Source organism: Watersipora subatra, chromosome 8 (genome assembly GCF_963576615.1).
Source record: "Watersipora subatra chromosome 8, tzWatSuba1.1, whole genome shotgun sequence".
Lineage (NCBI taxonomy): Eukaryota > Metazoa > Bryozoa > Gymnolaemata > Cheilostomatida > Watersiporidae > Watersipora > Watersipora subatra.
Genome location: NC_088715.1, coordinates 43,915,458 through 43,928,656, shown reverse-complemented (window position 1 = coordinate 43,928,656; position 13,199 = coordinate 43,915,458). Strand labels below are relative to the sequence as shown.

The 13,199-nt window shown below is 38.6% G+C and overlaps 1 protein-coding gene and 1 long non-coding RNA gene across 3 annotated transcripts in view; one reads left to right on the top strand and one right to left on the bottom strand.

The window, feature by feature from the left end:
* Positions 1–13,199, bottom strand: part of LOC137401590 (uncharacterized) — a 38,431-nt gene that overhangs the window by 14,813 nt on the left and 10,419 nt on the right. The window lies entirely within an intron of this gene.
* On the top strand, positions 10,431–12,268 carry LOC137401862 (uncharacterized). Its single transcript, XM_068088337.1, has 3 exons — positions 10,431–10,726; positions 10,907–11,048; positions 11,224–12,268. The coding sequence occupies exons 1-3, from the start codon at positions 10,435–10,437 to the stop codon at positions 12,266–12,268; spliced, it is 1,479 nt and encodes a 492-aa protein (XP_067944438.1). The 5' UTR covers positions 10,431–10,434.

Genomic DNA, 13,199 nt, shown 5'->3' with positions numbered 1-13,199 from the left:
ACTCCTGATGTAAACCATAAAAAGTCATGATTCAAGGAGTATATTAAAATGATTTAAATCAACTAATATCTTCGCATAATACAAAAAGGTTGTCAAAATTGAACATTTGAATTCTAGCATTGACAAATCGGAAACTTAGACCCAGTTGTCATCGCGATATCATCATTTAGTGTTTGAACATTGTGACATATGGGCTGCATATTGTATACATATTTTAAAAGCAATGACATAATTGTTAACAAAGTTGAAAATAAAAAGCTCAAAATAGAAGGTGAACTAGTAAAAGTCTAGGTAAAACGTGTCTACTCGCTTAATTGATACAAAAAAACAAAGCCAAAATAGTTAACACTACCATCGCAATACAGCCAGTAGAAACTATAAACTTAATTCGCTAAACAAAGGCCAACAGTTTGAATAAAACAGATGAATGACTCTGCAAAAACGGTGATTTGACTCTCCAGAAAGTAGGTGGGATGCAAAACATTAAGAGCCAAAGCCATATTGCAATGCTTGAAAAATGTAAAAGCCACCAAAAGACAAGGGACCAACTAACAGTTTGTAAGACTGTAAATATGAGACAAGTGTGTTGAAAAATTATTTGCTATAGGTTAAAATTGAAAAAGGCAAAATGGATATAAGATTGATTTCATCAAGAAGTTTAAGTACAAGTTTTGAACAAACTGTTAGAAATTGAAAAGCAGGACTGGACATATTGGCTAAACCAGGTATTTAAGCCATCAGATTATTCAGAACGGAAATTACTTTGATTCAATGTCAAATGGATCTGCTGAACTAGAAAATATATTGTACCATAAGAGACAAATAGCGTGAGAAGGTTGTCAAATTAAAATGAATACCAAAATTACCAGGTTATGAAAAATCAAACTATAAGATATTGTGTCATGTGGTTGGTAGCCACCACGGCTACAAACACCAAAAATTTAGCATGTAGAAAACAGGCATTGAAAAACTTTATACAGGCCATAAACAGAGAAGACAGTGGTTTAAGTTAAAATCGCAACAAGATTTGTAAAGTCAAAAGACAGAAGTTTACCGAAAGAAACAGCATCTTAAAATGCGAAACAAACAGCAAAGCCTTTAAAGCCATGAAAAATATCAACCAAGAGCAAATCATTGGAAAATCAAGGAAAACCCAGCTACCTGAAAAACCCAAACATTAGCATATTGATCCACCAATATGCTAATGTTTGGGAAAATTGCCGGAAAAATAAGCAAATTGTACACTATGAGCATTCATAATTAGTATATAGGTTTTTGTGTGTTGTGTTGAATATGTTACACCGAGCCTATAATTAAAAAAGTATGATACTCCCATAAACATATTGCAAGATTTCCTTTTTTTAAAGTTGCCATAATTTGAGCAGTACAAAAACGTACAAGTACATTTTGCTTCAAATTAATCTTGTGTGCATACAAGCAACCTACTCTGAACTCTATCATTACATTTCATTCAAAGGCGACGGTTAACTCTTTGGGGACGAATCACGTGAAAGCCCGTCAACCGGGCAATGTCTCAGAGGCCGAATCACGTGAAAGCCCGTTAGAAATCAGTCTACGATAGACCTTTTTTAAAATATTTTATTTTTTAAGAAAAAAGCGTTTAAAAATAAAATTAATTATTTCATCAATTTCAGTAGGTTTTGTAGTAATGTTTTGAGACTGAAAAGTAATCCCTAATACGCATGTGCAAGAAGAACACGTTGCAAAAAATTGCTCTTCCTTTTTGGAAAGCTAGTCAACATGGACGGACGCGATTGTTCCAGCTCAGCCAAAAAAGTACGTTTAGATGAAGACATCAACTGGTTCGAAAGTGAGGAAGAGGATATCAGGTCAGAAGAAAGTGGGGAAAACGATGCATGTGAAATAGAAGATCAACAGAGTGAATCTGATAGCGAAAATGAGAGTGAAACGGCCGGCGATGAAACAGGGAGTATTTACGGCTTTCAAAGAGGAGCCGACTTAAAACCCAAAGATTTGCATTTTGATGAAAGCTTGGCAGGAGTAAAAAGTCGAATTCCTGGTCAGATAAGTATTCTTGATTATTTAAAACTTTTTATCACATCGGCCATCATGAATGTAATAGTTAACGAAACAAATAGATATGGCCTTCAAAAACATCGCGATGCCTGGGAGCCTGTCGATGACAAAGATATTTGGCGAGTTTTTGGTTTAGTTGTGCTCATGGGTATTGTTAAAAAGCCTACTCTAAAATCTTACTGGTCTACCCGTGCCCATTTATCTACGTCAATATTTGGGAAAATAATTTCAAGAGACAGGTTTTTAACGATTTTAAACTGTTTACATTTCACTGACAACTCGGAAAACCCTGCTGGCAATAAATTGTTCAAGCTAGGAAATGTGTTATCCATGATATGTGAGCGGTTATCTTCTGTTTTACTGCCAGGTAAATTTATATCTTTAGATGAAAGCTTGCTGGCTTGGAAAGGATGGCTTAGCTTCAAACAGTATATTCCATCTAAAAGATCCAGATTTGGAATTAAGATATTTGCTCTCTGCGATGCTGTCTCTGGCTACGTGCACAAGCTGTCTGTGTACATAGGTGATGAGCGAGAGCAAGCTGAAGGTACCGGCAGAGGAGTCACCCATAATATAGTAATGAAATTAATGAATGGTTTGCTGAATACAGGTCGTTGCTTATATATGGACAATTATTATAATTCGCCAGAGTTAGCTGCTGAACTTATAAAAAATAACACTCATGTTTGCGGAACTCTGCGTCCAAACAGAAAAGGTGTTCCTAAAGATTTAAAATTATGTAATGGAAAAACTATTAAAAAAGGTGAAACAACGAGTTTTTCTAATGGTGATAGTATGGTTGGCTGTTGGAGAGATAAAAAATTTATTTGTGTAATTTCAACTATGCATAAAAACTTGGAAGTCGTAGATACAGGCAAAGTAAATTATAAAGGGGGTAAAATTTGCAAACCAGCTGCTATTTTGGATTACAACAAATACATGGGGGGAGTTGACAAATCAGATCAAAACTTGCATTATTATAACGCTGCGCGTAAAACAATGAAATGGTACAAAAAATTATTTTTTCACTTATTGGATATTTGTGTGTATAATGCAGTCATAGTTTATAGAGTACATAGCGGCTGTAAAATAACTGACCTAGAGTTTCGAAATAAATTAATTGAACAGATATTTGAATACACTGGGTCTTGCCGCAAATACACTAGTTCCTGCGCTTCAACTTCTTCCCCTCATCGACTAGTGCCAAATAGTCCAGGAAAAAATAGAAAACCAAAATATAGAGTTTGTAAGTGCTGCTCAAGGCAAAATGATGACGGCACCCGTAAACGAAGCGAAACTAAATTTAGATGCCTAGCATGTGGAGTATCTTTGTGCGAGTCATGTTTTATTCCTTACCATGCTAGATAAATTTCTTTACAAATTGTAATTTATTTAGTTTTGGCAACTGTTTCATTGCTTTGTATTTTTAGCTTTTGTACATACATTTGCTGAAATGTCATCTAGTCTATTGTATTTGTTCTGCATTGCATTGATATGTTGTAGGGGAGATGGGGGCATATTGGGACACTTTCTTAATTTTATGACTGCAAAAAGAGAGAATTTTACTTCGGCTGGATTTGATGCTGCAATAGGTTATAATAACATGTGCTTTATCTTGTAGACAATTAAAAACATTGTTGTTTGAACAGAGAATGTGCAACAAGCGTTTGAAAAAAATGTGTCACCTGTCCCAATACGCCCCAATGGTGGGGCGTATTGGGACAAAGGTCGGGGCAATTTGGGACTATACAAAAACAATAGGGTCGCATCATGATAATTAATGACTATATATTTTGCATAAAACCCAAACCATATCTATGTGAACTGCTTACATGAGGTTAGTTCATAAAAAACTTAGTCAGATCCACAGCAAATAACATTCGTTCTGATAGTCTGCTAGTGCCACCAGTAATATTGGGAGAGGGGAGCACCATGACAATATCACACTTGTCAACATCTGCAATATCGTCTACCTCAGCCTTAATGAATGTCACATTAGTACTGCCTTGGACTGTTTTAAAGAATGACACTGTAATGATAGAGTCATCAGTGCTAGTGACTAGACCAGCAAAGCGTTTAGGCCTAACATCTTTCTTTCTTTCAAACTTGACTAAAACATAGTCGCCAGGCTTGATGCTTCCGTGGGTTCCATGCCACTCTCATCTGCGAGTTGCAGCTCATCGCCTGAGCTTTCTTCTTCTGCCAGCTTTTTGACTAGTGCCTCTTCATCCTCACTGACAGAGGACTCTTCATGAATAGTCTGGTATGGTTTTCGTTTCTTGGATAGCTTTTTTCTAGCAGTGTATTCTGTCTCAATTCTTTCCTTTACAGGAGTATTGGTTAAAATCTCAGATTTGGCTCTCTTTCTAGCTTGACCTAGCTTACGTGGGGGTGCTTTTTTAAATGGTCTAAGTTCATGTGGGGTGCATGTCTTCTCATTTGCTACAACAGAGCTAGTAGATGCACATGTAGAGAGTTGATGGCAATCTTCATAAGAGCTATTCAGTAGAGCACCAGGTGAATGACGAGGATTGAAGGCTTCATTTGCTAAGGGTCGGTCAGTGACACTGGATGGAAGAAATTCATCCTCCCCAAACACATCAGAATTGTATGGGGATATACCAGTTACACGAAATCCAGATGTGATGTTGGAGGGTGTAAATGCCTTTGGATATGCATCACCAATAAGACTACCTATATCATGAATTTATATGGTACGTCCTGGGTGATTTATCATCCATCTACTGCAACTCCCATTATAATACTTCTTCAATGGCCCATATACACTCCTATCTAAAGGCTGTAGTTTGTGGCTGCAGTGAGGAGGGAAAGTTAACAATATCACTCCATTCTCTTTAGCATAGTTGATCACAGCAATGGAGATGTGGCTTATGTGGTTGTCCATTAACAGCAAAACAGGTTTTTCCTTAGAACACCGAGTGCAGTTAACAAAATGAGCTAGCCACTGCAGAAATATATCCTGGTTCATCCAGCCAGTCGGGTGTGCTGTACCTGCAGACTCAGGTGGTGTCCCATTTAACATCGACTCTTTAAAGTGCACCCTTGGCCAAATCATAAATGGAGGAATCGACCCACCTTGTGCATTGATACAACCTACTAGGGTCACAAGAGTTCCTCTCTCTGCTGAAGTTGAAAGTCCTACTTGCTTAATGTTTTTTTGTGCAAGAATCTTCTCGGGCTTGTGGACAGTTGTGAGGGCTGTTTCGTCCATGTTATATATATTTCTTGGAGAAAGTTCGTATCGTTTCATAACTTCTTCGAGATTGTTAAAGAACATTTGGACATTAGTTTTGTTAAAGCTGGTCGCACGAGTCAAACTTGTCGCTTCTGGTGTTCTCACAGAGATTCTAGGGTGTCGTTTTAAAAATCCATATATACAGTCAGCACCGGCCATGTTATCTCTTTTCCAATTTTCTGGTTGCTTTCTATTTAAATGGCATGCATATTCGTGAGCGAATTCTCTAACCATCTTCTTGGTCAGTCCAGAATGCAGTTTGGAAGCTTTGATAATGTAGTCCACCAATAGGCTTTCTTCACGGTCATTGAAAATGCGAGGTTGTCCATGCCTTGGTTGAAACGTAGCTACAGTGTCACCACATTCTTGAGCTTTTCTTGCCTTGTCCACAGCACGGGCCAGGGTGGATTTAGTCATACCCACAGACTCCGCAGCCATTCTCAGAGTTAGTGTTTTATTTATAACTGATTGGACAGCGTCATGGATATGAGTATCATCTGGTCTGTTTCTCTTTGTAGGGGCTCTGTTGCGAACCATGATCTGTAAAAACAACTAATATGTAGGCGTGCTAACAGCATATGGGGCATATTGGGACATGTCCCAATATGCCCCATCTATGTTGTCCCAATATGCCCCGTGGGCACACCTACCACAAAAAAGTTGTGCGACAAAAATTTCTCAACTTTTAACATTGTCTGATACAAGCCACTTAGACCTTAACCATTAAATTATTCTCTGTTTAAAAATCTAAGCTTTGTACCTGGTCATTTTTACTGAGCACAATATCCAGTATAAGGTTCTAATTTACTTTTATATCTCAAAAAAAGTTTTCACTTACCAAATTGTAGCTTTTTGTCTGTGGCTCTTGATTTCAATATGGCTGCCCAATGATGTCATTTCCTATAACCTGACTAAAAATTACTGGTACCAAGAGAAAACAAATAACAAATATTGTGAAGTGTCAATATGTCCGATGTCCCAATATGCCCCCATCTCCCCTATTTGTTCTGCATTGCTTTGATATGTTGTATTTGTTGTCCATTGCCCTTTTCAGGGCAGCCAACTAATCAAGAGAGTTCAGTTCACATGTTCTGCAATGTAGCAGATTGCTTTCTCCATGATTTGCAGTGTCTGTTCATAATAAATGTTGCTTCTTGTCTGTTGCTGCTTCACCAAATGTGTGAATACAGGCCCACCATTCCATTCTTCTTGTACACAAACAGTTAATCTTTGCTGCAGCGCATATGAGTCTGTGCAATGAGTTGATATGCAAAATTGATACATATATAGCTTCAAGAAATACATATTAATAAATTGAATGCAAAAAATCATAACTGCAAACATATAGATCTCAAAATGCTAAGTTTTCACAAGCTGTCAGGAGGAAACAATCTCAGTCTGTATAGAAAAATATCTCAGCTTTCAGATGCATATTCATTTGCAGCTTTATGCCAAATTGCACGAGAGTTATAGCAAGGTTTGAGCTGCCTTGTCGGGCGACTGTTGCACGGTTATCGACATGGCGTCATGAGCATTTTGAAGGTCTTCACCCGCAATGCACCGAAGCTCCTAATTCTACTTTTAATGCACTTAAACAAAATTTTTTTTTGCAAACTCTTGCAAACATATGACACTGTGCAGATGCTTATTATAAATCATTTTCACAGAGTTATTGCTTTTAAAAATGTATTTGTTATCGATATTTTATGGAAAAAGAAGTGAAAACTTGGACAAATTAATAATTTGTCAAAAATAATCACAGACTATTTCCAGGAAATTATTGGCTGCCTGTTGAGAAATTTCTAAGCTGTCCAATGCATATTAATTTATAGCTCCATGTCAATTTGTATGCAAGTTATTGCGATTTTTAGGCGGCCATGTCAGGTCTTCAATTTTTGCTTGTCTTATAGGTCGCGCACTGATAATTTCGAGGTGCGCTCCCGTAATGTATCGGAGCTCATAACTTAACTTTCAAAGCCCTTAGACGACCAATTTTTTCTGCAAACTGTTGTGAACCTATCAATCCTTGCAAGTAGTATTTGTACAACATTGTCGATTATTCGTATCAATTTGGAAAATGCAATAGAAGTTGGCACATGAAAATAAAAAAATCATCTCTTCAACAAATGGACACGTTTGCTGGAAAGCATTTGCAAGCTAATTGCATGCAAAAACAATGAGCTTGTAGAATAATTTCTCAGCTTTCTCATGCAGGTTGATTTATGCCACTACCGCAGTTGTGATGTAAGTTACTGCAGTTTTTATGCAGTCATGTCGAAGGGTCAAATCGCCCTAGTAATTGCCCCCGTCCGCTGGTACTTTCCAAGCCATAAGCCGATCGTCGCTAAAGGGTTAATCTGGATGCCCAAAAGACTTGTTATAAAACATACTGCATTTTAACAAACACAATCACTTAACTGTGTACCAGCAGGGTTTTTAGCTCATTGCATCAGCGGCTGATGTCACAGCAAATCGGTTGGCAACATGACTCAGTTTGCACCCGTAAATCAGCTCATTACATTAAATGTTGCTTTCTAAGAGCTGTTAATTTTCTTGTTCATAACCCAACATAGAACCTGTGTCATTCCCATGAACTTTGCTAAAGTTGTTTTCACTGGAAAGAGGTTCAGACAGGGATATGAAACCAACAAAAGAGAAAAACTAAGTCAATTTCATCGGCTTCAAAAGTGTGAAATGAAATGCAGATAACAATTGAAATAAAAACGGCACACAAGACGATTTAGTGGGGCTTTTACAAGAGAAAAATGGAGCTTTTCTGACTAAACGCTAAACTTTCGATGTTGAATACACTATCTTCAACACATAGTTGAACTGTGGTGGACGCCATGCCATGACCTTACACTTCTTATTTTATTGTATGTGTGGTCATTTTTTATTTTAATGTTGTTTTACTCGTTGTGCTGTCACTTGTCGTAACTCATGTTGTTGTCTCATTGTATCGTATGTTCCTTTTATTATATCCTTATTTTACTCGTTATGCTATCACTTATCGTCACTTGTTGTCATACCAATGCACTAGCGATCCTGTTTATTCACCTTGTTAGCCGGTATTCTTACCGTTTGCGGTTGGCCAGAACGAGTGATGCTATTACAGTCATTAAAAAAAAGTTTGAGACTATGCTTGTTTTACCTGGGTTATACAATGTAAAGGCTACCCATCTTCCCTACGCTGCTGAGAAGTGATGTTATGGTGTGCACTAAGTAAACATTGAACTACCCTAAGACACTTATATTTCACTAGTATTAAGTTTCGTGAGTAGCATACAGAGTAAAATTTTGATGCAACCTAATTTCGCAGCTCTGTTGAGTGCGAAAATATAGTATTGTGAAAATAAATGCAGTGGAACAAACATAAATAGATTCCTCAGGTTCGGTTCACCGGTAAGAAAAAATTTCAATTTGGGTCTAGTTTGGAATTGTGATCCGCAGGTAGAATTGTGTGGGCGAGATCGACAATGCAATTTGATCGCTTGCTGCCATTTGTTTCTTAGACTATCCATGGACAAAGCTATTTAATCCCGCATTTTCGCTCGTTCGTTATGATAGTAATTTTCGCGAGAGGGTGATTCGGCGACAACGCGAAGGTTAGATGAGGCGAATACATAAGTTTCCTAGGGTATACAACGTTGTGTCATGCTTTGTGGCCCGTGGGCCACAGTGGAGGCCACAAGGGGTGGGGGCCACAAGGAGCCACAGAGCTCGAGCGGCCGGGCAACAGCCCGGATCTCAATCCGATTGAAAATCTCTGGGAAGTGCTAAAAAACAAGGTAGCAGAAAAACAGCCATCTAGTATTGCAGAACTTGTACAGGTTATAAAGAGTGTTTGGTGCACTGAGATCACCGCACAATACTGCAGAAAGCTGATAGAAAGTATGCCGAATACTGACAGTACTCGAAATACTGACAGTAAATACTCAAAAGTATTGTGCTGATATGTCTCAACTCAACTTCTTTCCTGTGTACCATACATGAATTTGTGCATATTTTTGCACAGAATAACTGAGATCTCTGGTGGACTAGCCCCCATCCATACATTTTTACATAAACTGTGTTTTATTGCGTGTGCAGTCATTAATCTTGTTTGTTGTCGCGTGTGGGACCGCTTGAATTACGGTGGCCGCGCTTGATAACTAATTAGCAAGTAAATACCTAGGCCTAGGAAAATCTTAACAATTGAGAGGAATGTTAAACAATCCTAATACGTGATAGCTAAAGGACCGATAGCTAAAGGACCGGCAACCTAGCTAAGCAAACAGTATTAGCAATTAATTACCCATGCGTCATATCGCATAGGCAAATAGGGTTGATTATCAAAGTTTTAATCCCCACATGCTGTAAACTGACTCTGAAAGAGCTTGGTAATTTATCAAGAGAGCGGTTGGCAAAATTGGAATTGTTGAGCAATTACGCGACACAGCATAGGCTTGAGTGCATAATAATATATCTAATCACTTATTTAGTCTAACTCGCATTCGCCAGTGCAAATGTACGCATAGCAAATAGTAGTAGGGGAAGGTGGGGCAAGTAGTTCAATGGGGCAGATAGTTCAATGCCAATTTCTGGGAATGTTAATTATGTTTTGTAGTTGTCTGTTCTTACCTCAGATCAAAGGTCATTTGGCCAACATTTTAGGTCAAGAGAGGAAAGAGCCAAGCACATGGTGAGTGAAAAAATTAATTTTTGTAATTTTCATGTCAAAAAGTAAATATTACTAGGAGCATAGACAAGGATGTTTTTCCTTTCAATTTTATCTTAGGCTAAAATAAATTAAACCATGTAAAAGCACTTTATCTGCATTTCTTTTTACTATTTTCCTGTTGCTTATCTACTAAATGATTTTAGAATATGGAAAATTTTTTAGAAATTGGCCATGTGGGGCAGGTAGTTCACTGGCCAAATGGGGCAAGTTGAGCAATTGCACAACCTACCCCACTTGTCTAACAATTTATTAACTAGCTTTAACAAGATATGGTTTGTAATTTTATATTAATTCTGGTGCTGTTTTAGACTAAATATGGTACGCAACTACAAAAGAAAAACAGCGACAAGCTGTATCACCAGACATCTTAAAATCTGCTGCTAAATTGGTGCAAGATGGAATGTCCGTTTTGAAAGCTTCCCAAACAAAAGGCATCGAGCGTATGACATTAGTCCGATACATTAAAGCTTCAGCTAAGGAAGGAGAGACAGACAGTGTGGGATATGCAAAGTGTGCCGCAGTTAAACAGATTTTTAGCCCAGCGCAGGAAGAACAGCTAGCCGAACACATCAAATTGCTTGATTCAAAATTCTATGGCCTTAGCAAGGAAAAATCGCAGAAATTGGCGTATGACTTCGCTTCCCAAAACAATCTGACAGTTCCAAAGAGTTGGACAAGAGACCAGAAAGCAGGTAGCCTGTGATATTATAATAGGATATTCATGTGTTCATCAAAATGTTAGGCAGAGCAGAGTTTCCATTTGACTTACTAGTTTCTTAATACATGTAGTTGTGTTACGCAGGCCTACGCTGTCTGATGTTATTTAGTTGCTCTATGCATATATTACAATCATAAGGTATGTCATTTTGCAGGTGTCGATTGGTTTCGAGCTTTTGTGCGTCGCAATGCTCTATCCATCAGGACTCCTGAAGCGACTTCCTTAGCTCGTCAAGCCGGATTCAACAGACCTGCAGTGGAAGGATATTTTGAAAAATTAGGCTCAGCACTGGACAGGTAAGATTTTATATCTACAAAGTAATTGGTTTCTAGAATGAAACACAAAGTGAGGGAAATGTTTTTGACAATTTTATGTTTGTTTGTTTTGTTATGTCGGCCACCACTACTAGTGTTCTAGCAACTGCAAAATATATAGTTATTATAGAATATATTTCTGAAAAACCAATTGCAGGTTTAAATTCACTCCTCAAAGGATATACAATTTGGATGAGACTGGGGTGACGACGGTCCAAAAACCAAGGAGAGTGGTCAGTAGCAAAGGAAAAAGACAGGTTGGTGCCACCTCTTCACAGGAGAGGGGGGAGCTGAGCACCCTTTGCTGTTGTGTGAACGCGGGTGGAAACCACATTCCTCCATTTTTCATCTTTCCTAGAGTTCACATGAAGGACAGTTTCCTGAATGGAGTACCGCCTGGTACGAAAGGTGTGGCAGTCAAGACAGGTTATATGAATGGAGAGATCTTTGCAGAGCAGTATTTACCCTTTTTCATTAGTCACACTCACTGCACTGTTGATGATCCTATCCTACTTATTCTAGACAATCACTCCTCTCATATATCACTGAAGGTGGTTGAAATATGTAAAAATGCAGGAATTGTTCTTCTCACCTTACCCCCGCACACCTCACACAAGCTTCAGCCCCTTGATAGATCTGTGTATGGCCCACTTAAAGCATATTACTACCGTGCTCTCGACGACTGGATGAGAACAAATGCTGGAGCATTTGTTTCAATACATCACGTTGGCCAGTTGGCAGCTAGAGCGTTTGTCTTGAGCATGACGCCAGCGAATATACAAGCTGGGTTTAGAGCATCTGGGATATACCCCTTCAACAGAAACATCTTTACTGATGACGAGTTTCAGCCTGCAGAAGTAACCGACCAACCAATGGAAGACCCAAACTCTGCTGGTGTTGAGCCACCCTCGACTCCCATAAATTTAGCTCCTGGCACACCATCTACTAGTACTTCAGCCGTGATTTCCATCCCTCATGCTCAAACTTCAGGAGTTGAAAAAGTCACGACCCTAACTAAACCGATTATCTCAGTTACACCAGAACAAATCCTGCCTCTTCTAAAGGCCCGAGCAAGGAAGCCATCAAATCGCAGAAAAGTTAAGTGTGCTATACTCACCGATACACCAGAGAAGAATGAATTAGAGAATGCCCAAAAGCAGAAGGAAAAAAAAACACGGAAAAAGAAAAGCTCAGTCAGATGAAGAAGATGCTTACGCCACGCAGCTGGAGAATGAGATGGTCCTTGCAACCGACTCTGAGAGTGCCGATGACAACGAAACAGAAATGCCGACAATAGTTACTGCAAATTCCGTGACTAAAGGCTCTCACGTGCTTGTGAAGTATCAAACAGCAAGGAAAACTAAAATTTATTATGCTGGGGTGGTGCTTGCTGTCGACGCAGATAAATATGAAATAAACTTTTTGCACAAGGTAAAAGGGACGGCAGCCTCATTTATATACCCAGAAACAGAAGACCGGGATAATATCGACCTCGAGTCGATCACCATGGTGCTGGGTGACCCAGTCAGTGTCGGCGGTACATCCAGATCGGTAGCGAGGGTAATGTTCCAAGTAGACTTGTCTGGGTTTAACATCCAGTGACAATGGCTTCCCATCCGCAAATGCACCTGCTTAATTGCAATAGTTTCCAAAAGTTTCCAACATTGTTTGATGTTTTGTTCAACTTTTCGAGTTTCATGTCATAGCTGATATTGTTTAATTTTTGTTTACTTCATTTTATGCTTCTTGTAATATTGTAATTTCTGCAAAAGCTTTCACAATAAACTTCACCTAATCATTAGTATTATCAACATCAGTTGCTCAACCTGCCCCTTAGCATTGCTCAACCTGCCCCAGTCCTGGGGCAGGTTGAGCGACTTGACTTCAGGCCATGTAATGTGAATTTGATATGAATCGTAAAGTCTCTTGTAGTTTTTGTTAGAGCATGTTATTAACAACATATAAGCAAACTAAGCTGCCAATTTTGAGTAAGAAAATCCAATAACTATGGGATTCATGCCAAAAACAAAAAATATATGAACTACCTGCCCCACCCTCCCCTACTTAAATACAAATTGATGCAATAAAAACTGCAACAAAGGATAACTTTGGCTGCATTTCTAAGCATTGATA